General features: G+C 42.9%; 2 protein-coding genes across 6 annotated transcripts in view; one reads left to right on the forward strand and one right to left on the reverse strand.

Moving 5' to 3' along the window:
* The window catches only part of magi2b (membrane associated guanylate kinase, WW and PDZ domain containing 2b), an 81522-nt gene extending 63820 nt beyond the window's left edge, over positions 1–17702 (forward strand). For 2 of the 5 annotated variants that reach the window (XM_084363857.1, XM_084363858.1), the window contains exons 12-22: positions 3265–3296; positions 5823–6015; positions 6110–6225; positions 6638–6830; positions 8383–8622; positions 9993–10178; positions 10731–11025; positions 11729–11996; positions 12080–12223; positions 13350–13488; positions 14512–17702. In XM_084363857.1, coding sequence (XP_084219983.1) covers positions 3265–3296; positions 5823–6015; positions 6110–6225; positions 6638–6830; positions 8383–8622; positions 9993–10178; positions 10731–11025; positions 11729–11996; positions 12080–12223; positions 13350–13488; positions 14512–15239 — 2534 coding nt within the window. In that variant the 3' untranslated portion in view covers positions 15240–17702. Of the gene's footprint in view, positions 1–3264; positions 3297–5822; positions 6016–6109; positions 6226–6637; positions 6831–8382; positions 8623–9992; positions 10179–10730; positions 11026–11728; positions 11997–12079; positions 12224–13349; positions 13489–13824; positions 13914–14511 lie in introns of all 5 variants that reach the window. The other 3 variants (XM_084363861.1, XM_084363859.1, XM_084363860.1) reach the window with 3 other exon arrangements.
* Positions 17703–18332: 630 nt separating this feature from the next.
* Positions 18333–23193, reverse strand: LOC311263667 (endoplasmic reticulum-Golgi intermediate compartment protein 2-like). Its single transcript, XM_084363895.1, has 13 exons — positions 22711–23193; positions 22519–22627; positions 22393–22439; positions 22241–22308; positions 22084–22124; positions 21779–21880; positions 21569–21661; positions 21407–21462; positions 21151–21249; positions 20927–21024; positions 20677–20839; positions 19671–19750; positions 18333–19064 (listed from the first exon to the last, which is right to left on the reverse strand). Exons 1-13 carry the CDS (start codon positions 22814–22816, stop codon positions 19023–19025), a joined length of 1104 nt encoding a protein of 367 aa, XP_084220021.1. The 5' UTR covers positions 22817–23193; the 3' UTR covers positions 18333–19022.
* Positions 23194–25032: the final 1839 nt, after the last annotated feature.

The raw sequence follows: 25032 nt of genomic DNA on the forward strand, positions 1-25032 counted from the left end.
TCTCTAAAAGGTGTTCTGGTCACAGGGTCAAAACTTGACTTCATAATTACCTAAACTACTGAGCCCTCAGCCATCCGATGAACACACACACTCAACCCTGCAATGATTAAACGTACAGCACCTTTCAAAAGCCTGGATCAGAGCTAAGAGAGTAAAAAAAAAACCCTGTCATGTGGCCTTTTAAAGAGACAAAGTTCATAAGTTCGCTGTTTGCTTTTGATGTGCCACCCTGAGGCTTTGCAGTTCACGTTTTTATGCTCATTTAGTGGTGAAGTCAGTAGGTTTTCTCGATGAATCGCCAGGAGTCGAGAGTTAATTTGAATTGTTTCTGAGATGATAATAGAACAATAAAGAAGAATTATAGATATTCTCTCTTTTGCATCGCTCCTTTTTCAAGGATGGTATTTAATTAGAGATGAAAACAATCTCTCAGTCTCATATGCATCTCAGGTTTAATGTGTGACAGGAATTATTATTGCAGGCCTGAAAGGCAATCAGAGACATTAGCATGATACCTCAGACCGTCTGATGCTGTGGGGCACTGGACTCGACGGGACTGGTGTTAAATCAGCACAGTCTCCAGGCTTATAGTAGATTATTGACCATTATAGGAGATGTATTGATTAACTGTTGCCTGCTCCTGGTGAACTGATTGTGTGTTGTTTGTTACTCAGTGAATTATACTCAGTTGATCACATGAAAGCTGATAAATTCTGCTAACTCTGATGTGCACAAATCGATCAATCGAGTGTTTTCAGCAGGACTATAAAAAAACACCAGCTGCATATGTGACTGCACGGATGTGTACGTGAGCAGCTGAGATCAAATGTTGTGGCGCTGAGCATCTTATGACCATGTAGAGCCAACAACTGCCACCTGGTGGTTAACCTTTGCAAAGACACACACTCATGTTTTACTGTCAGACACGCCATTTAAAAAGGATGCCGAAATTCAATACGCAAATGGGATTGCCCTACATCAATGCATCATCACATGGACATATGCACATTCGTATTCATATTTACACACAGATTGCAGTAAATAAATGCTGAGCTGAGTGTGCTAAATCATCTCCCTTCCCCCAATGCTGCCATCTCCTCCTTCTGCCTCACCAGTTTCTATCAAACAACTCAAGACAACGGCCCCACAGGGACTATCAGCCTGACACATCAGGAACCTCTCTGACTCTGTGTGCGCCTCGCTCCTCTCTGCAGGGTGAAAGAAGGGACAAGGTCCTTTACAGTGACTCACATGTGCAAAATGTCAGAAATGTTAAAGCATGTTTGTGTTCACTGATGTAGGATTTCTGTGCAGAATATCAATGGAATTCAGGCTGCACACATGATTTCAGATGTGTGACTGAGAGCATCGGCGCTCAGTGTAACACAGACAGGGTGTTAGACTTCCGCTGCGTGCGTGTGTGTGTGTGTGTGCGTGTGTGTGTGTGTGTGTGTGTGTGTGTGTGTGTGCGTGTGTGTGTGTGTGTGTGTGTGTGTGCGTGTGTGTGTGTGACTGCTGTAGCGTGGGCTCTGTGCCAGAGTTGCACTGAGCTCTGGTCGTGTTCACAGCTCCGTCCCCTGACATCCCAGATTGAAGCGGAGCCAACCACAGACTCGGGACATTTTGCACCACCAATGAGGATGCAGATCATGGCTGTGGAGAAAAAAAAAAGTGTGTCAGGCCACACAAACCAATCAGGCTGATCTGAAGGCCATCCAGAACTCAGCAGGCTAGTCTGTGAGGCCGGCTCGCCAGACTGCCTGACCACCGACTCGTGAGAGAGGCCACGTGAAGCCTCTCCACCGGTCATTCATTTGAATTCATCAGCATTCACACGAGTCCGCCACACACTCGATACATATGCCGACGAATTGTATTAGCATTTAAATTAAGCTTAAATGCATCTTAAATGTGGGAGGACAATTGCCGTGCAGCTCATACTCATTTCCTTCAGTGGGTCATAAAGGAAAGTTTCCTGAGTTATTAGGATTCCTTAAAGGCCTCCCTGAAGGCCTGTATTCCCTGCAGATCGTGGTTATTAGTCCCAGTCTCCCATGGAGCCCTCCCTCCACTGCTGCCACTGTGCTGAATCATTTCAGCACCACGGACAGCGCTCCTCAAACCACCAGTCATTCTTATGGCATTTTTGGACCGGAGGGTTTTATTTCCCTTTTCCTCGTTTTCTTGTGTCCTCCTCCTCCACACTCACAGACACAGCATGGACAGAGGACATTTATTTTTGAAAATGGAAAAGATTTCCTCGCAGACATGATGCTTCAGTTGGCAGATGGAGGAAGACTGGGAGGCCGTCAATGCAGGAAAATAGAAGATAAAAGTCTTAGAAATGGAAGAAATTAATTTCACTGGGGTTTTTTTTTTTGTCTTCAGATGGGCTGGCAGTGATCTGTTGTATTTCATTTTCCTCAGATCTCCCCTCGCTCGCTGATTTTGATAGAAAGTTCTGCCATTGTGCTCCGCTGCTAAGTGCTCCGGCCTTCATCTCACACATCTAAAAATCAGGCAGATGTGGTTGGAAAGTAATTCCATAAATATATTCCATCCGGTGCTCTCTGACATTTCTCCGGAAATCTCATAAATTAGAAATGTCAAGATTCTCTAAAGACGACGTTACCCGCGTCTGTTAAAGGATTCATCAGCGCTGCTGCAGGGGGGGCTAGTGTACTTGATGAGTGTATATGTGTGTTTCTGTCCACATGTGTAAAGATTCAGACCTCATGTTTATACAAGGCAGCCATTGCAGCGGCTGTAAATGTACGCATTTGGGTCTCAGCAGGATGAATGTAGCGTATGTCTTTGATTTAGTGGAGTCGCTTGGGAGCTGTGTTGATGAGATTGTTGTTGGGATGTAGAGTGCTCCCTGCTTCCTACATGCAGATAAAATATGACTTACAGAGAAAACTGCGTGCGTGTGTGTGTGCGTGCGTGCATGTGTGTGTGTTTGGGGGAGGGGGTCTGTGCTTTTGCCTGCAGCTAATGATGTAATTATGTTGAAAACAAACGCAACAACCAGCCCGTTTAGGAAGAGTAACACAAACAAAGTCAAAACAGAGGAATATGAACTCGGCAAACGAGTTTTCACACGTTAAGGGAAGATGATTCAACGTTCCAATATCTTATTTAAAGAAGCGTTCGCTCAAAGGTTTCATTATGGTTTTTGTGTCTGTATTTTGTTGTTTCATAAGATTCACAGATTATCTGAGGCGGAGGTCTGCTAACCGTGTTTTTCTCTCTTTTCTACCTCAGGCCACATCTCTCCGTGGAAGGCCTCCAAACAGGTACGATGATTGAACCCAATGTGTTTCTGCTTGTGTGTGTTCAAGTGTGAGAATAAAGAGACGCAGCAAGAAAGTGTGCGCCTCTGAACCAGATTTGTTTGTTGAAGCAGAGAGGTAGAGGTTGTCACCGGGGTTTGGCTTCTGCTTTATTGTGAAATGAGGCAGCCGGTCCTGACCTGCTTATTGGGTTTGATCATGTCAGATCTCACACCTCGGCAGCTGGGGGGAAAAACTCCTCAGCTTTATTCTTAAGCTGCACCTGCTGCTGCTTGTGCAATCAGCAGTCATTCATGTTATTAGACAGAATATTCAGCCATAATTTATCTCGTCTCATTCAAGTTTAAATTGTGAATATTGATTTTAATTCATTACCATATCAGCCCGTGGCCAAATAGCCATTTTTCTTTCTTGCATAATTGAGTTACTGAATCAAAACATTTAACGTAACTGAATCACACACGTACTTATGATAATACATTTTTTACCATCGTTGGAGTCTAATGATCATTTTCCATCAGCGAGGTTACCTGTTCCTCAGCGTCATTATTCTGCGCGTACTTCGACTGGGATTTGTTGTTTAAACGTTACCGTCATTAAGGTTCGTAAATTACTTCCACAGAGATAATTAATTAGTGTAAACACGATTTGTCAAAGTATGAACATGAGTATCGTAAGCTGATATCATTTATTTACTGCCTTGACTGGGATTTTCTGCCAACTTCAGTTTGCACATTGAATTCTTATTACTCTCTCTGGCACTGTGCTTTATTTCTTTCTGTCTTGTTATGTCATATATCTTATCTCAGCTGTGTTATTTTCTCCTGCCTGTGCGGTGTAGTAACATGTGGGCTGTTGTCAGCATTGGGTGTCTGTCATATGTGCACCACAGCTGTTTCTATTGTGTTATATTCCCTCCGTCTTATTTGTTGTGCCCACACTGCAAATCAGTTTCCCTTTGAGATACGGCTGCAACCAACGATTATGGCCATTGTCAATTAATCTGTTTAGCCTATAAAATGTCAAAAAATTAAAAAGTGCTCATCAAATTTTACCAGAGCCCAAAGGAAAGGGCTGGAAAAAGGAAGCAGTTTGAGGACCAACAATCTGAAATCCAAAGACTCTTCATTTACTGTCATAAATGACAAAGAAAAGTTACAGGACTTTACCTTTAAGAAGCTGAAACTAGCAAATGTGTGATATTTTGCCTAAAAAATTACAATGATGAACGATAAATCAATTATCAGAATAGCTGGTGATACATTTTCTTTCGACCAGTGAATCAGCTAATAGTTGTAACTAATAAAATCACAGTCAGTCAATGAGATGCCACCAAGAAGACATGCAAGTCTCCTTTGATTAACATGATGCTTCAAAAACATTAACAATCAAATAGTTTTGACACAATTGTGTTAAAAATATTAATGTCCTCCTCCCAATTTGCATGTTTGGTTGTTGTTACCTCACTTTACACGTCTGCTTGAGGAGGAAGTTTCTCTGTTACCTTTTAATCTGAGTTTAACGCTTGAACAAGCAGGATTTTGTGACGCAGTTACAAAAGACCAATCATGGCCCAGTAGTTTAACAAATGTGATGAGGAAGCTTGAAACTTCCAGTGCACGTACACCGAGAGTAAAGTAAGGAGACAGCTTGTGTCTTCAGTGAGGGGAAAGGAGTGCATGTGAGTAAATTAGCTTTTTTTATGGGAAAACATATCAGCCACACATTATTAATCCAAGCCGAGTGTTTTATTAAGGTCTTGAAATGTATCTCGAGGGGAGAGGCAAGTAAATGTGTAAAAACAAACATAATCACATGCAGCTTGCAGTTTTAGAATAATTGGGGGATGTAACACAGAACTAGAGCGATAAATGAGCTGAACAGCACCAGGCCCAAGGACACCTGAGTGCATCAGAGTGCAAATGGTTCTGATGAGGCGTCATACACTGCAGATCATTAATAAACACACCGTCACGTCACTGGTCTCTGACGCAGCTGTGACTATCACAAGATTTATTAAGACGACAGCTCAACAAATGGAGAAAATGTCTCCAGGAAATCATATAAAACTTTTTATTTCTTTTTTTTTTTGCTGTGATGGACAGCATTAATGAGCCCCATTAAAATGATTTTTTCCCTCATAAACATTTCCCACATGTTATTTTTAGATGCAGATTTAAATGCATTTACTGGTTGGGGGAAGTGTTTTAATCATCTTAATAACGTTTTTTACCATTATTCTGTTACTGCCGCACATTTGCTTCTGCCTCTTGTTCACAAAATCTATACGACCCACCAAGTTACCAACAGCTAGCCTTACACTACCCTTATTTGAATAAAAGTGCCGCCTTTTTGTGCCACCTCTCCCAGCTGTACCAAAATACCACCGAGACAACAGAGCAAAGCCAATTTTAAGGTCAGGAAAATACCAAATGGTCGGACCGGTGCCTGCACTGGTTGTTGCGCTGCCAATAATTATAAATCCACATATCTTACATCAAACATCAGTTGTTGGTGTTTTCCTTGTAGTTGCCTGACCAGTGGGACCCACATGGCAGCCCCCAAGCAAACCTGTCCGGTCCGGTTTTGCCACCCGGCACACCCTTCCCAAACCAGCCACAGCACCGCACGTCTGTGCCTGACTCCACAGAGGGCTTCGATCTGAACAAACCCGACCCCTACGACCTTTATGAGAAGTCAAGGGCTATCTACGAGAGCCGACGTGAGTACTGACGTTTAGTTCACGAGACGTGGAGAGTTACCTTACTATAAATTGCACATGATAAGATGATTTAATGTCTGAATCTGTGTCTCAGGTCCAGAGTATGAAGAGGTGGAGGTGCACCTGCTGAGGGAGAAGACCGGGTTTGGCTTCCGCATCCTGGGGGGAGACGAGGCCGTGCAGGCTGTGAGTCCGGACGCCCGTGACAAGGCTCGTATGGGACGGGCTGGACCACACGCATTTTTAACCTCATACACACAAAACCTCATCTGACCTGCACCTAACCTCATCTCACACTTGATACAGTCACACACATTTGACCAACCATACCCTCCATACACACACACACACACACACATTCTTACACACACACGCCAGCCTTGGCTTTCTCACACTGTCCTGACGCTCTAACTGCTCAGTGCCGCCCATACTGAAGTAACGCCTTGCTAACTTGTCCTCATGTCAAACAGCATGCAAAATATGTAGCAGGAGATTATTAGGAAGGTGAAAAAATGTTGCTGTTTACAACCTGGCTAAAGCGATTACTGTGTGATTCCACTGTGTCTGTGTTTTATCCTCTTCACCTTCATCTATGCTGCTAATATTGATTGTCTTTGAACAGATTGTTATTGGCGCTATAATAGAGAACACTCCCGCTGAGCGCGATGGGCGGCTTCGACCCGGGGATGAGCTCATTTCTGTGGATAAAAATGTGGTTGCTGGGAAACCGCACAAATACGTAATAGACTTGATGCACGCAGCCGCTCGCAACGGACAAGTCAGCTTGACTGTGAGAAGGAGAGTGCTAACACCTGGTAAGGACATGTTTTATTTGTTTGTTCTTTTTTTCCCCAGACTTTACCAAGACTGGGAAATATGCCGCACATTTCACTGGCAATAAATTAAAAAGGATAACTTGGAAAGGACACACACATGCTGACAATCTGTGTGCAGGTTCAGTTTGTTCTTCTCACACACGTCTTTTCCGTGGTAGTAGATCATACGTACATACATGGTTCAGTTAAACACACACATAATAATGAAACACAATAGTTTGTAAAAACAACAGCTCAAAGTATTTCTATGTACTTTCAGTATTAACTCATTAACCAGCAGTTACAGTGTGCGCTCCAGTGCGCACAATTGCCACCTGAAAGTGTTTCCACCACCAACAACACAGGGATAACGCGGTCGGTTCACAGTCACACAGTTTACTGCCAAATCAACAACAGACCCAGTTTTCAAAAACAAGCGACAGAGTGAGATTGAAAAACAACAGACCACATGGGTTCATTATCACCAGCAGTAATACACCGGGTTATATTCAACAGACCGACAGACAGACTGTTTTACCTGTTTAAGAGACCAGTGAGTACTCGTGTGCAAGGATACGGAAAACACTTGCAAGTCATGATTGCAGCGGTAGTGCTCACTGTTGGTGGTTAAACCAACATGAGGCAGGAGGAGTTCAATGACCATCCAGTCACTTAACACACAACAAAAGCTTTTGGATGCATTAGATGACAAATGGGGGAGAAATTTCCATTTTTCATATATTGGGGGAGATGTGACCCTGCGGAAATGATGCGCTTGATCTGTCATATGTTGATTTTAAAGGCATAAAATGCAACAATTTCCAGTTGCTGTCTGAAAACAAACCATTCCCCAGCTCAACTAGACTGAGAGTGCAGTGGTACTCGAGTGAGCTGGACAGTGAATTAAGAGAGGGATGGTGCATGGTTAGATTTTGTACCTCTGTGCTCTGTCTGTTGTGTGTTTGTGTAGTTCATCCCTGACCTGCAGAGCATGGAGAGAGATGAGACAGACATGTAACCTTCATTTTCATAAAGTCCTGATCTTGCGCCTTTGTGTAGCCCCCAGCAAATAACAGCATGAAGGTCTACATCCAGAAATGTCCCAAACACAGCAAAATATTATTAGATTATTAGAAAACAGGAGGACAGGCCACCACACACTGAAGTGATGAATGAGAGGGATTACTTTTGTACGAGCCAGCACACTGTTGTTTTTGAGGAATATTCTGCATAAAGTGCCTTTAAGCTCTGCAGCAGGCACTGTGGTTTTTGCCTTTCTAAGTGTTGTGCAACCGCAAGGGCTACAGAGACACCAGGGTCATACCTGTCAAACAGATGAGTAAAATTTGACTTTGAGAGAGTCCCTGCGGGAGGTAGAGAAGTGCACTGTTGCATGCAACCCATAATGCAGAACTGGAATTTGTCCAATAGCTACATCTTCAGCCAGGCTTTAAAAATGAAAAGGGCTCTGAGAGTAAATTGGACAGGTTTTACAGCAACAGAGCTGCTGCTTTGACTCAGGTCGTCTCCTCTCTGGTGTCCCTTCCTTCAGGTGAACCGTGTCCTGTGAATGGACGCAGCCCCGGCTCGGTTTCGACACAGCACAGCTCTCCACGTAGCGATGCAGCCTCGGCATCGGGTCCTCAGGCGGTCGCCATCCCGACTGCCACCTCTCCTCCAGAGGGCTCCGCCCTGCAGACAAGTGATGTGGTTATTCACCGCAAGGAGAATGAAGGCTTCGGCTTTGTCATCATCAGCTCCCTGAACAGACCGGAGAACGCCACCGTCATCAGTGAGTGTTTTCTGTCCGGAGCCCTGAAGGTTGTCGCTGAACACACAGGATGATGTGTAAATCCTGAGGGTGGTGACTGTCCTAGACTGATTGTTTATTGGGTTTTGCTATTATTTTAATTTAAATACAATTTGAATAATAATTTTAAATGTGTTCATAAGATCAGATATTTTACCACACAGTGCAGGTCGTGTTTGCTCTGTATATCCAGTCGAGAAACAGGGTCAGAAGTATAATATCCATTATTCTTACTTTTCTAATAACCAGTGGGCTTCATGTCCCTTAACAATTATTTTACTTGAATGGTGTTTCTTATCCCGTCCAGCATCTTCAGAACTTTCATTCGCTGGGGTCGAACTGAAATTAACTTGTTTTTTAAGGTATACTTTTTTATTTTGGTATTCAAATAGTCCTTTAAAGTCTTAAATTCGGCTTTATTAAAAGGGCTCTGTGGACCTTGTGTGTTGTGCTCCAAGCCACTCGTTAATTTATGTTACTCGGCTCCATTTCTAAACTAATGTCAGTACTTCAAAAGGAAATCCACAGTCCAGCAGCATTAAACAACTCAAACAAATCATCCACAGGCTTGTAAAGGCAACCGAGAGAGACGGGAAAGGTCTCATTTTTAACGTCACAATGTCGTAAGCACATTGTGACGTGAAAAATTGGCCAGTAAAAAGATTAATATGAGTAAATTTTAACAAATTGTTACGAAGATCCCTTTTAAACTTATGAACACACTGAAGGGAGTTCATATCTTTAGACAGATTACGGGATAGTTGAGTCAGCGTGGTGTGACTGCACAAGGAATAATTTTGAATGAATGTACCCTGAACAAATTCCCGATGCCGTCATGAGAACATTCACTGCACTCAAAAGATATTCATGTAAATTTCTAGGAACTGTATGCCTAAATTCATCACACCCCCGCTAGGTTTCTCCGTACACCTAGGAATATGAATACCCCAAAACTGGGTCTAGTATACAGTAGTCATTATAATATCAAACATTAGTTCTGGATGTAATCGTGCATGTTCAACAGTCCCTCAGGGATTTCCTCTGCTTGGTGGGTCCAGAAATGTTTTACATTGAAGTGGAAATCTTCAGTTTTCTGTCTCTATGTGTGTGAAAAGTGTTGACAAAAGCTGAAACTCCAGAAACATCTGTTTTTTTGGGACGTTATTGCCATAAAACAGTGAAAAGATTTAGAAAAATACATTTAAAAGAAGGCGTCAATGTAAGCATTCATTCTAAAAGTAAGACTTGAACCAAATGTTTTTCCATCCACTTCATTTGACTTTGAACGGTGCTGTTTTACATCTTTCTTTTAAATTGCTCTTGACAACCACCTTGTTATTGCCCGTTCCCAGCTGTGCCCCATAAAATAGGACGAATCATTGAGGGCAGCCCTGCGGACCGATGTGGGAAGCTGAAGGTGGGCGACCGGATCCTGGCTGTGAACGGACAGTCCATCATCAGCATGCCGCACGCAGACATCGTCAAGCTCATTAAAGATGCCGGGCTAACAGTCACACTGCACATCATACCAGAGGAGGGTGAGTGTTTGTGTGTGACATGAAATCAAATTTTGTCGTTGCAGGAATTTTGTTTGACAGCTTGATTAGTTTGCCCTTTGTACTACTTCAAGAAAACGCCCTGAAGTCAGTCTCCTTTGTCTCATACGAATACATTTTACTTTACTTCACTAAGCAGACACAAAATGCTTCATGTGAAGTCCTCTGAAGTTAAAAAGTCGAAGCCGTGTCACAGATAGTGAGCCAGAAAAGAGCACAAGGTTAGGAGGAGTGCTGTTCCTGTGCTGTTTTAATTATGGTGACGCTTGAACATAATCTTTGCAGCTTCTGAATTTGTAGAGCTGTGTTTTATGAATTTTAGACATTTTAGAGTCTAATTTTGAGCATTATAACGAGGCTAAAGGTTACGAGGCTACTTCAAGTTATACAGCAGATAATTCGGTCTTTTTTACAACAGTCTTGTGCATCTCGCAGCACATTTTCTTAATCAGTTTGTTTTAAATCCCTCTTTTTAGACAGAGTTCAGCATTTTCCACACAGGTGAAATCATGTCTCACCTTCTGTCTAACACAGGTTCCCAGTCTGGCCCCAGCTCAGAGAAGCAGAGCCCCATGACCCAGAAACACAGCCCCCAGACCCAGCCCAGCCCCGTAGCCCAGCCAGGCCAAGGAGGCACCCAGCCCGGCCAAACGGCCATTCAGTCAGGTCAAGCACCTGTTCAGCCCGGCCAGACACCACCTCAGACGAGCCAAACAGTGACTGGCCCTCCTGCACCAGCAGCCTCCCAGCCTGGACCAGCTGGAACCCAGCATAGCCCGGTCACCCAGCCCTCTGGCCTCCCTCCACAGCTATACCTCCACGATGGCAGGTAAGACGGCGCCGAGAAGGATGTTCTTGTTTGGACTGGGCGGGAGCGTTTGGTAGGATTGCTTCAGCATTGTGTGTCTTGGTGACTGCACGCAGGAGGACAGTTATCAGATATGTGTGGATATATATAGATATGAGTGTTGCATGCCAGTAAGCTGAGGGGAAAACCTGTGACTACAGACAACTTTTGTCCCAGTCAGACTCTCAGTCTCAGGCCAGTTTCTACCTTGTTGCGTAACACCACTTAGCTCTTACAGTGTCAGTGAATAATTTACCTTAAAGTATCTCTTCTATAATGCAGGAGCCCAGCGATCAGGCCCGGTCCATGTCAAAACTATGAAAGTGTGAGTGCGTGCATGGATGGGTGTGTGTGCGTGTGAGTCCCAGATCAAGACACTGAGAGCAGCACTCCCAGAGCTATGGATTTCTGCCCATTTTTACAAGTGGGAATGTGATAAAAATTTCAAAACCAAGAGTGATATTTCCATCCTCTTTGTGCTGAGCCTCTTAGGCTGGTTACACTAAGTAAGCCTTACTCTACATCACATGGCAAATTAGACTAAAATGTTACTCATACGCCATGTGGGACACTGTCCACTCCCACATGAGAGGACACATGTGGACATTAGGTTTTGTCTTTAATGCTCTCTCCACCACGACACAAACTCTCAGCTCTGGTTTTGTTGCTTTCTCTCTCCTCACAGGTCAGAGGTAAAAGCCAGACAGGATGTCAAACCTGACTTCCGCCATCCTCCATTCACTGATTACAGGCAACCTCCAGTAGACTATCGTCACCCACCGGTCAGTGATTATCGTCAGCCCCCGACACTGGACTACAGGCACCCGCCTGGTCTGTTGGATTTCAGACAGCACCCTGCAGCTGCACAGTTCCCTCTGGGGATTCCTGCTGACTTTAGACCGCAGGTACAGCTGGATCGAGAACCGTCTGCTCAAGTGTTGGCCATCTGGGGGGTTTGTAATCTTTATATTCAGCATAATAGCAGCATAGAGTGTTGTGGTGGGTTTGTTGCAAATTGTCACTGTTTCTTCTGCAGGACTACGATTACTTCACGGTGGAGCTGGAGAAAAGCGCAAAGGGTTTTGGCTTCAGTATCCGCGGGGGCAGAGAGTACAAGATGGACCTATTTGTGTTGCGCCTCGCTGAGGACGGTCCCGCCATTCGTAACGGAAGGATGAGGGTGAGATGATGAGACTGAGACAAAGTCAAAAAGTCTTGGGAGATGATTGTAATTGCTGTCAACAGTAGAAAATACAACAGTTTAAAAGTGTAATAATCCAGTCACAGACATGCACCGAATCAGTTAAATCTTGATTTACATCTTAAATAATATCTCACACACTGCCTTTCAGTTTTGTTGCTCTGCTATTTTTCGTATCTTTCACTCCTTTTTTTCACTCAGATCTTTATTTTCATTTTTACTGTCTGTCCCATCTTCTTCATGGGGAAAGGAATAGTTAAAGGATAAGTTCACCCAAAAATTAAAGTTCAGTCATGATCTTCTCACCCGGATGCTGATGTAAAGTCCTGTGAAGTCTCTCAGTGCACAAAACATTTCTGGAGCTTTGCAGCAAGTTAGCGTAACAGAATTTTCCTAAACAACTGAAGTAGATGAAGACTTGTTTTAAGACGTAAAAAAACAGCTAAAAAAACAAACAAAATGGCTCCATACAGCTTATCCGGCATAACCCAAGTCTCCTGAAGCCCCAAGATCCTAAATTGATTTAAAAAGAAGATATTTAGACCATTTTTAGAGCCACAATCTTCACTTTAGCTCGTAAGCTAAAAGTGTTAGCGAGCACCTGATCTGAAGTGGGCACGCAGGCTCGACCGTTTGTTATAGAGTATAAATAATGTGCTTTCAAATCAATTTGGGATCTCGGGGCCTCCGGAGACCCAGCTTACACTTGGCAAGCTGTGTGGAGCCGTTATATTTTATTTGGCTGTTTTTTATGCAAGTCATCATCTGCATTTTGCTGTGAAGAAGTGTTTTGTGGACTATGAAACACTGCTTTCCATCAGCATGACGGTGAGTAGATAATGACTGAATTTTCATTATTGGGCGAACTTATCCTTTATGGGGCAAAGTGAGTAAGTATAAGTACACGTGAACTCAGTGACTGGGTAAACCTCTCCTCACCCTCAACACTTCCTGTTGAGATACACTTGAACAAGGCACTTAATGGCACTTATTCCCCAGTCACTCGGCAGCAGTAGACTGTGTGGTGGTGTAGAAAAGTCAACTTTCCGTGGATAAACACAGCCTGACAGAAATCGACCCTGTCCTCTCTGCGTGTCTCTTCCAGGTAGGGGATCAGATCATAGAGATTAACGGGGACAGCACTCGGGACATGACTCACGCCCGCGCCATTGAACTCATCAAGGCGGGAGGCAGGCGGGTCAGGCTGCTGCTGAAGCGAGGCACGGGACAGGTGCCAGAATATGGTGGGTCTCTAAATGTCCAACTCTGTCCCACTGATTTTAGTCTCTGATCTGATGTGTTTCTCACATTCATACTAGAGATTCATTGTTTGGGGTTTAACATTACTGTTTCTCTGCCAGTGCTACATGTTTTACTCAAGAACATATTAACATGCATTAATATCTTTCTGCATTTTACTCCTCGCTCCGCAGTCTTCTCTTCTGACGTCTAAAATTAAACTTGTCTTCCTGAGAAAACCATGTTACAGTAAAACAACCTGTCGTTTAGCTCTTGGTGTGTTGTAACCCCTCTGCTTTAAGTCTAATGATTGGTATAGGCTTATACTTGCCTTTCCTCAGGAATGGTACCTTCCAACCTCTCCATGTGCATGAAAGGTGACACACTAAGCTCCCCCTATTTCTTCCTAATGGGCCACTCTAAAGACACGGTTTGTGAAAAACTGCATGTCTCTCTCTCCATACTGATTAATCTGTGTGCAGTGTAGCTGTGCTCGAGGCATGCATGCGTGTCTGCATGATCATGAGTTTAAGCATGGGAAAATAGCTGCTGTACGTGTAGCTATGCGTGTGTGTTTGTGTGTGAGTGTGTGTGTGTGTGCGGGTGCTTCAAGTGTGTTGTAGTAAGAGCTCAATATGGTTTGAAGTGACCCTCCAGATGATTGTATCATCCCGAGGAGGGCTGTGAAGTAGACTGTGTGAAGTCAGTCTGCTCAGGATCAGGCTGTCGCACAACTACAAATATGTTTTCACGCACTGAATGAATCCTGTCCCACGTGCCTGTTTGTGCAGACGTTCTGTAGATTAGGCTTTAGGAGTATCGTGTTGGCATGGAAGCCTTCGTGGTCAGGTGTGAGCTGCTCACACACATTTGCATGCAGTTTTGCCTGATTTTATATCAGGATGTGGTGTTAAATTGTATTATTGTGTTCATCTTTCTTTCTATCCCTGCTTCCGTCCTCTCCTCTGTCTTCCTCTCTCTCTGTGTGCATGTGCATGCTGCTTTGTGCCACTCAGCTTTTTTCTCAGCCCACCTGATTGTGTTTTCCTCCCCCCGGATAGACTGTGGCGGCCCCTGGGATTCCCTTTCTACAACCCACTCTGCCCTGCAGGAAGTGACCCACGAACCCCACCCGAATCCATTGCTCTCATCCCATCCAGCCTCAGCCCCAGACTCCCCTCATCAGCTCCCTCTAGAGGCCACAGTGTGCATGGCAGACAAAGCTCCACAGCCGACAGACCACAGCTCCGTTAGAGGGGCTACAGGTGGCAGGTCCACCCAGCAGAAGTGCATCACCAGGGGGCAGGGAACCCCTCAGGGGTCTGGAGAGGTGGACTGTGGACCAGGCGACAGACAGCCTCGGGCTTTGCCTCCCAAAGCTGTCCTGGGGAGGTCTGTTGACAGAAGAGAGAGGCAGAGGGAGACTTGCTCCCCCTGCTGTGAGAGAAAGGGCCTGCACACACAGGCCATGAGCACTGTCTGGCCCTGGGACCCATATGTGAGTGTGAATTTGAATGGAGCCTCTCTCAGCAGTGGAGACGGACAAGTCAGCCTCCAGGAGAGGCTGGTGTCCAGAGGTCTGTTCCCCAGAGAAGATGAGAGGGCCAGTGGCCACAGCGGGCTCTGCTGCCCCTCGAAAACCATGGAAGATCCCCCTGCGAGGAGCGCGGCAGCCTCCCCTGGGCCCTGGAACGTCCCTGGGTCTGACAAACTGCCTGGCACCCTGAGGTCCTGGACCTCCACAGTCAGCAGGTAGAAGGGATCTCTCTGGTTTGGACCGGATCACACTGTCTGGCTCCTCATTCAGTTCAACAGTAAATCTCCCTCGCCCTCTCTTTCTGTCCTGTTTTCTTTTCCGTCTACTTCTGAGATCATATTTTATGTTTCATTTGTTCTTACGAGATAATTATTACACCCACCACCTTAAAAACAGAGGAACTTTCACAGCTATTGTAACATACAGAATCAAACTGATGGAGACTGCTCAACATGTAGGCATGTCGGACCCTCAGATGTGACAGTCAATGTTCTGATCACAGATGGAGCAACAACAAACAAAAACAAAGGAGCTGCGCTTTCGCCGTGTACCTTTAACTGCTCCACCGTTTCTGACTCAGATTGGTTAATCCAGCAAAAAACCTCAGATGGGAGAGAGACATATGTACATCCAAGAGATTTACTTTTGCTCCATTTTCTCCGTGCAGTGGGAGGAGCGAGACTACCAATCTGTAAGAGGGAGGCAGAGACACTGAAACTCCTGGAGGACATGGCGCCGACCCAAGTGACAGCCCGGTTAAACCCGACATATGTTAGCTCTCACATGCCTACAGATATATCATATACTGTAAATGTAAAGATGTGAAAAATATGTACATTTGGTAATCTCAAAAACATCCCTGTTGGTGTTTTTTTGAGGCAGTGTTGTAGTTAGATACATTGTAAAGAAAAGAGGAAAAAAACAACAGTATTTTAGGATCACTATTTCCATGGCCTCGTCTATAACTACATATCAAAGACTGTGCAAGTCTCCAAACCCGGACCGCTGATGGGAGGCAGTGGTCGTGTGCATGGATATAAACCACCATGTCATCATACAGGGACTCACATGTCTTTTAGAGGTAGAGTATAGAGAGGGGATCCTCTGTGGAGCTGACCAGTTGGCACTCATGTGAGACAAAAGAAACTTTTTTTTTTTTCATCAAATTGAACTTTTGAGTGACTGAAAACAGTTTGCTTAGTAAGAACTCATAATAATGTTCTGAGTTATGTACACAACTTGATCACAACTCAACCATGCAGTCATTGTGCAGAATTATAAGCTGTGTTGTATTCATTTAACGCTCAACGGAAGAATTTTGTCCAGTCTATATTTCCCATTTCTATGCCTTTTTACTGTGCTTAGTGTACCACATCACTGTGGGAGAGGGGCATCGGTGTGGGGAAGAGGAGGCCGATGGTTATGAGGTGGGGCGGAGTGCCTTACTCAAACTAATGCAGAGCTGTTGCCGTAGTGATTTGTTTTTGGGAACTGGATGCAAAACAGACGTTAGTGACCGTGCACACATATCAGCAAACCGTTGAGTTGTGGAGCCTGTTTTCTTCGGACTTGACACCGAGCAGAATATACAGTTATCTTGATGCACTCTCGGCTGTATAGCTTATCAATGTCAATGATTGCCCTGTTTCCCCCCTAGTGCTTAAAAGGGGATCAAATGTAGCCTGTAGCATTACATCCTCTTCTTAGAGAGTCATCCGGGAGAGTGGAGCGGTGAGCGTTTATCCAGACTGGGTCATAATCAGAGTGGAGTCTCATTTCAGCTTTATCTGTCTGTTCTGTGAGTGTTCAGTTTGCATTGTTGCAGGCGGTACCCGTGCTCGCTGAAGCTGAACCCAAGACTCACACAAACGCATTGAAACGTGTGTTTGATCACAAAGTCTTGGCGTGCTGCTGTCAAACCGAATCACCCGAGTTGAAGTCACTATCCTGCTGCATTTCTCTATTTTGGTATCATCCATTCCTCTCAACAAGATGTTTGCTCTCATTAAAAATGTATCATCAGAGATTCTGAGTAGCGGAGAACCAGAGGAGGTAAAAGAAAAAAGAAAAAAAAATCATAATGCATTGTGACAATTTGACTGAATGCAGCACAAGGGCACATCCAAGCTTGTGTAGGCCTACTGTTCGACTGGGACACCGGTAAGACCCGCAGTGGTTTCTGAGTAAAACGTGCAGTCTGGATGTTTGTGGTTCACTTGATAAAACTGGTTAACATGTTAGCGAGGAAGCATGAGAACATGCCGTTGGGCTGTAGAAATGTGTTAACTGTGTGTACAAATGTTCAGAAAAGGTGAAAGAAAATGTCACCCAGCCCTCTGTCTCCGTTCAGGCCGTCCCCCTGCCTGCTGTGAGTGATTTTGCATACAGAAACAAAAAAAAAACTGCTTTATTGGAACCTGTGAAGGATGGCACGTTCATAAATCCCCATTGAGATCAAGTATAACTGTGTAGTGTTAATTGTGTACTATTCACCTTGTACAGCTGTATTCCTACAAATATGGTTTACTGTATCATTGATACTGTAGTTTCAAAGACGTGAACAACTATTTTTATGAAATGCGACAGTACTGATATATTACATTTTGCTAAAAAACAAAAAACTTGTTTACTGAAAGATATTCTGAAATACTGTCAAATAAACTCTTGACATGGTGTAAAATATTCTTTTCTAGAGACTGTTTCACTTAAAAGCACAACGATGAGACGGCAGCAACTTGTCGAACGATTACTCTGCAATAATTTGGATAGTTGATTAATCATTGGTAGAAAAAACTGAATATATTCTCTGGTTTCGGGATCTTAAATATGAGGTTTTGCTGCTTTTCTGTGTAATTCTTAATATATAGGGGATTTGGAGTGATGGTTGGACGAGACATTTGAAGACATCTAAAAACTTTCAATGGGCATTTTTCACATTATTTTTTATATTTTATAGACTACGGTAGAGCCTGACCAATATCTGTTGGATCAGATATATCTGGCTTGGGTTGTATGTTGTCTGATATGTGCCAATATGAAACTTTTATTCTTTTTTTTACAAAACATTACGCAGTGAAAGATATTAAGTGAAATTTATTGTTAAATCCCCAGCACTGTTGTCATTTTAGACAGTAAAGTGTATTATTAGACTGTATAATATCCTTCCTCCGTTACATAACCTTGTCACAAACCCTTGATAAGCAAAACTCCAGTATCAGTCGAGCTTTAGACTGAAGATTAATTGAAAAACTGATCAACAAATTCATCGATAATGAAGTTAATCCTAAATTATTATGTATTAATGAATCCACATCAAGTTGAAAGGGAATTTTATTCAATAAATCAGCCTCATATTTTTAACAATCATTTACACACAGGCACATTTTAAAAACCCTTCCAGTCTTTTCTCACAATTCCCCTTTAAAGACCCTGAACACACTCCGTACACACATGGTTTCTCCTTTATCGTAGCTGATTTGTCCTTGTTTTAGCTTGAAGCTGGGACAGAACAATGCTGTTTTTCTGAGGTCACCAAACTACATAAAAGAATAGCAAAACGCCCCTCAGACTTTATCTCTCACGCTGCACATCACGACATAACCCTGAGAAAAGTTCTCATTAGCCAAAATATGTGAAACGCCTCCATGTGTGTTCACCGTGGGAGCTCTAACACCAGGCAGTCAAGTCAGACTTACAATAACGACGTAAATAATTTGTGTTCAGCCTGCTGTTCAGTCCTCCTGGCACAGCTTTCCAGTGAAAGTGACGGATCATTAGTGGAGGTATTGATTACAACCCCTTCACAGGTGGATGAACAGCCATGTCTCAATCTTACACCCACTCAACAACATTTATTTTTAAAAAAAAATCATACTTATATTTACACATTTCTGAACAAAGCAGGGACATATTCAATAATAAAAACAACCTGTAAACATGTTTCCAGCATCTCATGCTGTCTGTCGGGGGTAAGGCCAAGATGGTGAGCTGTGGGGACTCTCATTACTGAGCGAGGTTTTCTGTTGTTTCACTGCTTGGCTGCTCCTGAGTACAGAGAAGAGAAAAAGTACAACAATAACGGTACAATATCCACATGAATAGTGTTAAATAGTCAGTTTTTACATGATCTACAAATGAAAAATTAAGATTTACAAACGTGTACAATGATTTGTGCGTCATTTTGGGTACTCAGATACCGAGCAGTTTAAACACAGGCACACATCAACACCTGAATACATCTGAATATTGTACGTACACATTTTAAACTTTTTGTAGAGTGGAGAGTTTTTGAGACATTTATCAGGCTCTCCAGATCCAATGCATGCTGCGTTTAAGTGCTGGTAGAAAACTGGGACATCTGAGCTTTCTGTGAACTTTCAAGTAATGACTCTATACAGTAGCCCATAAGTATACTCTGTATAGTTTTAATCAGCTACTTGAAGGTGGTTGGCATGTTCTTCTCCTGGGAGCCTGAATCATTAATATCAGGCGAGCCGTGCAAACACATTTAATAATCTGTAGCTAAACACGGCTGCTGTTGCTTGGTATTTGTTTGTGGATTGAGAACACACTTATTCATTTGTAGATCACGTAATACACATTTGTGACGACTTCTGAGAACTAACTTCTCTCAATGTGTTACTGGCTTACCTTGAGATGTTTGTACACTCCCATTTGGAAACGACAGCAAATCAAATCCACCAAGAATCCTACGATACCATGAAGCATCCCTGCAAGTGAGAGAAAGATTACACTTACTATAGATGCTGATGAAAGTCTCGGCAGCAGAAATACTCCTTTTATAATTTAAATTTCTAACTTTCAGGACGCTTAATGACAAAACATTCATCACCTGCTCTCATTGTCTTTAATATTCATGCGAGAACAGCTGGCAATTCAAGTTCACAAGGTGATTTTATTACTATTTGCTGGATTAAATGATGATTAGATAACAGTAAAAATTTTAAGTGCTGCTTGACGTGATAAACAAATGTGGCTTTGGGCATGTGCAATGTCTTTAAGGGGGCAAACCCGCTATAATGCGTGATGTGGCCCGTAAACTACATATTCTGAGGTTGTTAGATTGTTTACATCCCCGTCTGCTGACCGTTTCTTAAGCATCTAATGAGCTTTAAAATAGATTTTCTCCTTTCAGGCAGTTAATTTATGGCAATGCAGCAAAATTAGGTAATTGGCAACAGAAAAAGTGTTGCATTCATGAACTAAAAAAAAGTAACCTACAGATAAATAATAAGCACAAGTAGATATGTAGTTCACTGCTTTAATGACAAACAGTATGTGACCGCATGTATTTAACGCTGCTGGTGACTGACTCATCTCTGATGTTGGAGCATCTGTGAATGTACCTGCAGAGACTTACAACAGTCCCTCACAGCTGCATTACGATGCAGTTTGACTAAAGAATAAACTGGCTTAATAAATGCTCACTGTGACGGATGAAGTGGATTTTAATACTGTAGTTAAATTAATTAAAAGCACCCGATAGCTGAGCTGAAGCCAGGAGAGCTACTGTTTATCTACAAACGCTGTTACGGTATGCTGAAAAAGCACTTGAAGCTCCAGGGTGGTCCTTTAAAGATGCATCTGACAATCGGTGACACAGATTAGAAGCGTTTCTGAGGTAGACTTTATCTACCTGTGGTAGAGAAGATGCCTCCGATGATGCCACAGAGTCTGACAAGAAACTGCCACAGAGGCATGTGCTGCTCGGTGACTTTGACCATTAGTGAGCTGATATCGTATTTCATAAAGATCCCTGAGACTCCGTGGCTGCCTGCAGCGTGGTTTATCACTCTGTCCTGTAGAACAACAAGAGGAATATAAATATATTCACCGTACTGATGCAGAGCATACATCACAAATACACAAACATAATTCAAACCTACCTGCTCAGTGACTGCATACTGATGCGTGTCTGCAGAGACCTTGTAGGTGTTCAGTTTGGTGGGCACGATGGTGATGAAGTACTGAAACATGTGGTTCGCTGAGGATAATAACCACAAATGTCTCACTTCATCATCGTTTTTGATTTCTGAAACTATGGTTAAATGCTGAACAAGAACACAACCGTGCACATCGAAGAAAAGGCATTAAATCAAAAGTGACATACGCTCAGTAGAGACTTTCTCTGTGCCGTCGAGAGGGCTGATAAGACCAGGCACCGCTTCTCCAAAGGACAGGTGGTCAATCCGGTGAGAAAAGTTGTACGCTGCAACACAATCAAATCAAAACGATTGATATTCATCATCATCATGTGTCACAGCTTTACTGTACAGCAAATACCATCACTGTCTTACCACAATATGAGAACATACATAAGATGCATGGTGTACAATGTGATTTTGTCAGAAGGATAATGAACTCACTGTCGTGGCTCACTAGAGCAGCTAGATGAGCGTGGCCTCTGGGATGTGGGATGGACCTGTGCAGGGGTGAAAAGGTCACACACTGACACAACAAGCTCAGGTCTCATGTTATGTTCTGGACACATACGAGGAGTTCTTAAATCGATCATTGTGGACACATACTTGCCAACAGTAACGTGGAAATTTCCCGCCACCTTGTTGACGTACACGTGCCCGTGTATCCTGCAGGCACTGAGGGAAGTGGAGCTGTCCTCACTGTGGGGAAAAGGAGCAACGCAACGTGAAGGGAAATATCTTGTTCACCTTTGTCCTCATATCTTCAACCATCTCTCAACTCCGAACAGAAAAGAGGTTAACTTTAGGATCCTGTACCTCTGAGTCTCAACAGGAGGCACTCCTTTAATTGCAGCCTTGAAGAGAACATCCTGGAGAGCGTGCTCCACTTTCAGACGCTCCTGGATGTGCAGAAGTGTCCTGACGGTGACAGGAAACACAAATCACAAGGAATCAGGCCAAACCAATTAAATGGATGAGGGCCTATAATTCAACCTGCTTGTTGGCTAAAAAGCAGGTTAAACCAATTTGCCTCAGCTCATTTAAATACATTTTTGCCAACAATGGTACCAATGAATATACATATAAAAAGATGTAATGCAAGTTAAAAATGTAAATCTTACATGTGCCACAATCGTTGCTGTGGAGAGAGCTCAAAGTTGACCTACAATGAGGCAGAAGAACACAAACACAATGGGATTTAATGCATTTTACCTCATTAAATCTTTATAACACAGTAAAGAAAGATGCTTCTGCACGCTGAAGGAGCTCACAACTCACTGCTTCATATATTAACTCATCAGAGGCGACCATGGTCTCTGCCAGATCCAGAACATCTGCCCCGATATCTGCATCCAAACACACAAACACAACTTAAAGATGAGTTTTCTAGAGCTGATATGCAACTAAAATGTGCATTTTTCTGTACTTACATTGGCATCTCATGGCCACTGTGATGTCCACATTAATCCTCAGTTTGCTGCAAGTGAAGAGCAGAGGCAGTCAAGGGGAGGACATGTTTAAAGCCCAATCATCACATCCACTTCCTGATCTCTTACCTGCTGTAGTCTCTGTCCACCTCATACTCGTACTTCATCCATGTGTCTCTGTACACAAAGAACTCCAGGAAGGCGAGTGCAGCCATGAGAGTGAATGCTATCAGAGACACTAGAGAGAGTATCACGATGAGTGGCGTTACATTAAGGCATGTAGCATTGAAGGCTACATGTAGCTTTAGCAGTGTGTGTTACCTGTCCCACCGCTGGCTGTGGACTCCACATAGCTGTCGGGAACTTTGGGAAAAGCGTCCAGCTCCTTCACCAGAGTCAGAGCCTTCTTCCTGGTCAGTCTCCTCATTGTAGGAGTTTATTATTTCTTTGTATCAGTGGTGTGGCTTCAGGTTGTGACTCCCTCATACAGTGAATGTGTTTTCCAGCAGGTAGAGCTACTCAACTGTCACGCTCTGACGTCGACCATGACAACTGCTAGCACTGTTAGCAACCGAGCTAACCGCAGACGTTAACGTTAGCAAGATGGCTAGCGGGCTAAAACGTGAATACAGGCGACGGGTTTGAATTAAACAAATGTTATTGTGCCCTCGGCTCAGTCCGCGGTTAATATGAGTCACCAGACACAGAGTAATAACCCGGGGTGGGTGTGTGTTGTGGAGTAGCTGCCGTCATTTGACCCCTTTGTCTGAAAAAAAAACTGCCCCGGTTTGTACTCAGCGCCCCCTGCGGGGGCTAGCTAACAGGGACCGTTACTGAACTGCTATTTATTATGAAAATACAGCATTTCCTTCAATAGCTTTCATGTCATGTGACCCAGTGTCTCCAAACCAATGCCGAATTGTATAACTGAATAAGACAAGTAAGGCACGCCTGTTTGTATTACATTTTACTGCTTCTTCTATTTTATATGAATATTTATTATGAAAATTCAGCATTTCTTTCAATAGCTTCCACGTCATGCGACCCAGTGACTCCAAACCAATGCCGAATTGTATTACTAAATGAGACAAGTAAGACACACCTGTTTTTAGTGGATTTTTACAGCTTTTTTTATTTTATATGACCATTTATTATGAAAATTCAGCATTTCTTTCAATAGGTTCCATGTCATGTGACCCAGTGTCTCAAACCAAGGCCGAATTGTAATACTAAATGAGACAAATAAGACACACCTGTTTTTATTACATTTTACTGCTTCTTCTATTTTATATGAATATTTATTATGAAAATTCAGCATTTCTTTCCAATAGTTTCCACGTCATGTGAACCAGTGACTCCAAACCAATGCCGAATTGTAATAGACACAGGTCACATAGGACACACCTCATTTTAATTGATTAAATGTTTCTTCTATTTTCATATGGATATTTATTCTGAAAATTCAGCATTTCTTTCAGAAACAAACACAACAAAAATTCTAAATATTCATATGAAAAAGAACAAGCAGTAAAATCCAATATAAAGAGGTGTGTCTTATTTGTCCCATAAAAATCAGCATTAGTTTGGAGCCACAACGGTTCAGCTCCCAGATAAAGGACAAGTTCACCTAAAAATGTAACTATTTCAGTTGTTTAGGGCCAGTTAAAGCTGCTGGGAGACCCTGAGGCAAATTGAGCTGCCAGCTCCTTGTTGACACAAACAAGAACTGGCATCTTAACTCAGGAGTCTTAGTATGAAGGGGGGCTGACTCTTCAATAATGCACTGCAGCAAAAAGAAACAGAGGCATTTCAGCCCGAGGCCTTCCTCAGCGTTACTGTGTTATTACTCTGCTGGTAACTACCTGTCGTCTCCTTGTCTGTTTGTTTGTAATCGCTGTTTAGATTGTACGAACCAACAATAAGAGATGGACACAAGTACTGGTATGAGAAAATGTGTTAAAAGTAATTTATGATTTAGAAAATATAAAAAAAGATACCCTATACAAACTGATATTATTACATTTTAGCCATTTGGCAGCCTCTGTATCAGGCCAGTTGTTGAGTAACTTTGTGTTACTTTATTGGTTATTTTAGCTGCTAATGTAGCCTACTCTGACTTTGCATCAAGCAGAGATTGCGACAGCGGTCAACACTGTCAACATGTTTCATATATTATTAATGATTAACTGATAATTGATTGGTAAGGCAGCCAACTATTAAGTGAAGAAGTTGCTTAAAATTTGCATCCCTAATTACAACCTTGTATCAACTTTATTTACTTTCCAAATGGCTACATTTTGAGAGAGCCTACACCATCCTTAACCTTTCTAGTCATTTAAATTAGGTGTTGTTTATAATTTGACATCTTTCTCTATGCATCTGTTTTTTATAGAGAATTTAAGGACCAAAACATATATAATCAGTTTATGAAATGTTGTAATGACGTAGCCGTAACTTTTTCTTTTTTAATCAAAGGACAAAATTTGTCAAAGATATTGTTGAGAGATATGTAGAGATGTAGAAATATGAAGGAATGACAAAAAAGTCTACTTGACGCTTGACCTTCCCTTTTACAGCAAAGCTGCATCTTTAATGGGCAATAAGACTGGTTGGATCGTCTGCTCACACAACCTGGTTTTCCAG

Source organism: Pagrus pagrus (genome assembly GCF_965226575.1).
Source record: "Pagrus pagrus genome assembly, chromosome: 10".
In the NCBI taxonomy this organism is placed as follows: Eukaryota; Metazoa; Chordata; class Actinopteri; order Spariformes; family Sparidae; genus Pagrus; species Pagrus pagrus.